The sequence below is a fragment of the Chaetura pelagica genome, unplaced genomic scaffold (assembly GCF_000747805.2).
Source record: "Chaetura pelagica isolate M959 unplaced genomic scaffold, ChaPel_1.0 scaffold405, whole genome shotgun sequence".
In the NCBI taxonomy this organism is placed as follows: Eukaryota; Metazoa; Chordata; class Aves; order Apodiformes; family Apodidae; genus Chaetura; species Chaetura pelagica.
Window position 1 is genome coordinate 5,652,308 of NW_009953489.1, and position 2,446 is coordinate 5,654,753.

General features: G+C 56.0%; 1 protein-coding gene across 1 annotated transcript in view; it reads right to left on the reverse strand.

Moving 5' to 3' along the window:
- ASS1 (argininosuccinate synthase 1) overlaps nt 1–2,446 on the reverse strand; it is a 27,058-nt gene that overhangs the window by 8,646 nt on the left and 15,966 nt on the right. Inside the window, exon 11 of the mRNA XM_009998892.1 lies at nt 653–784. Within this exon, the coding sequence (XP_009997194.1) occupies nt 653–784 (132 nt within the window). The remainder of the gene's footprint in view (nt 1–652; nt 785–2,446) is intronic.

Consider the following 2,446-nt stretch of genomic DNA (forward strand, 5'->3'; position numbering starts at 1 on the left):
TGCTGAATTTGCTGCTCTCCAAAACCTGAGCTCCCAGAGTCAGGTTATTTCCAGGGGATCTTCCATGGGAATCATCCCAGGACTTGTAGGTTGGAGGGTGATGCCTGAAAAGTGATGGGAGGAGGAACCAGGAGGCTGAGAAAACAGGGCATGTGAAAGAGACTTCCTGTCCCTTGACCTCCATCATGAGGCTGAAGCTTGGGTGCTCGTGTGCCTGTAGCCCAATGTGCTCCAGGCCCATTGGGAGGGGGCAGGTGGAGATATGGAGGGAACTGAAGGGGAAAGGCCATGTTGGGGGGGGAAAGGGATGGCAAATTTACAGCCTGTGAGACATCCAGTTGTGTTGGATGGGACAAAGTGATGTCACTAGGAGATGCCAGAAACACCTCCCACCACTCAGCCCTCATGGGAGGTGGCATCACCTCCTGAAGGTGGGGAGCCCCTTCGACATGACAACAGGGAGTGGGGTCAAGCTTAGCCCTCAGCACAAGCAAACTCATCTTTTCCCCCACGAGTAACCTCAAAACCCGCACCCGAATTTCACAGCCCTGAGCGGATCTACCAGCAGGACCTGCAGCCTGAGGGAGGAGGAGGATGAGGAGGGCTGGGAGGAGGCTGGGCTGGCAGGGCTGGGCTGCAGGACCCTACGTACCGTTGTACACCAGCTCGGAGAATTTCAAGGCGAGTCCCTGCTTGATTTTCCGCACTTCCCGGTCCATGGTGAAGGCCTCAATATCTAAATGTGCATGGTGTAGGATCGTTCCCGCTGGGGTCTCATAGATACCTGGCCATTTTTCCAGGCAGGGGGAAAAGCAGAAAAAGAGAGAAACGAATGAGACCAAAACTGTCAGCAAATGACAAAAAATAATGACTTGGCTGACAGAAGGAGCCGTGGTCGAGCGCATTCAGTCCCAGCTTGCTGTAAAATGCAGCTGTCATTATATTCATGCTGGGGCCGAGACAGTCCACTCCGCACCTTGCGGAGAAAATTTCTAGATTCCCCTCTTTGAAGAGGCACTCTGACGAGGCTAAATGACAGGGTTTGGGAACCGATCCCCCCACTGATCCGTGCCCAATGGTCTGCAGCTGAAAACCTGTAATTAGCGGAACGACGCGGGGCACAGGCACGGGGAGCGAGGGCCTGAAATACCCTCCTCTCCCCTCGGCTGGTGAGAAAGAGCCCAGCGCCTCTGCTGGGAAGCAATGGGGCTACCTGGGGGCTGGGAGGGCAACCTCATTCGGGGCTGGCAGGATCATCTACTCCCCCCCCTCCAATCCCTTCCTGCTTGCCCCAACCATTGCACGAGGCCTGGGAGTGGAGGATGCTTAATTATTTTGGAGGTGGGGGCTGATGTGGGGGGTGAGCTGCTCCCTTTGTTCCAGCTGCTTGGGGCTTATTTGCTGCATAACGTGGTTTTTTGGTGTTTAAATATGAGGGTGGCCATGCAGTGCTCTGCTCTGGGTCAGATGTGGATGTGGCAACGTTGAGCTAGTCCAGAACACAAGGCAAGGGCTGCTCCACCAGGATGTCCCTGTCTGTGGGGACAGTCTCCTCCCAGCACTGGGCATCTGTGCTGTAGCATGAATGTGGGGATGGCAAAGAACACACCCACATGCTGGGTTTTGCTGGCACACAGAAATCCCATAGGAAACCATCCCCACTGAAGGGGATGTCCCCCCAGCCAGCTCCAGCCCCAAGAAGAAGTGAGAGGAGCCCACAGAGCTGTCAGGCTCAAACCCACACTGACTCCAGCAAGGTCCCATCAGGGAGTGGCCGTGGATCCCATGGACATGGCAGGAGCCTTATATACCACTGCAGCCAAAGCCACTTCCACCAGAACCTATCCCTGCCAGGGTCCATCATCTCAGCATCCTACAGGGACAGGACATGTCCCTGTCCCAAAGCAGAGCCACCCCCTCCTCTCTGCCACCTCAGCAATGTGGCAGCCTGGTGCCTGGGGCAGGCCATGGGGGCTGACCAAGCACCCATCCCTATAGGGCTGTGGGGGAAGACAGCCAAGTCAACACCAAACCCCAGCCATTCCCACGGGCACAGCAGAGGGGCACAGGGGCTGCCCTATGTCCCCTCCAGACCCCGACCGTGGGGCCCAGCCCAGCACTTACACTATTAATATTCCTTGCCCTTAGGAGGTGTTAAAGCCAACTGGGGCTGACCAAAGATTTGGGTTTGTGTCTTGACCCCCATCCTGTTCAACCTGATGCTCGAGGATGTGGGACAGGAGTGTGACAGCCAGGGCAGGGGGGGAGCTGACAGCTGTGCTCGAGGAGACAAGAGACACCTTCAAAGTGACACTCGTAGCATCTCCAAGTGTCTATTTTCATCTCCCCATGTTTACAGGAAAAAGACAGAGGTGTCAGCCCTGCAGCCTGGAGAAGCTTCAATCACCTCATAATTAGCACTGGGGAAGGGGGGGGGGAACTGGAG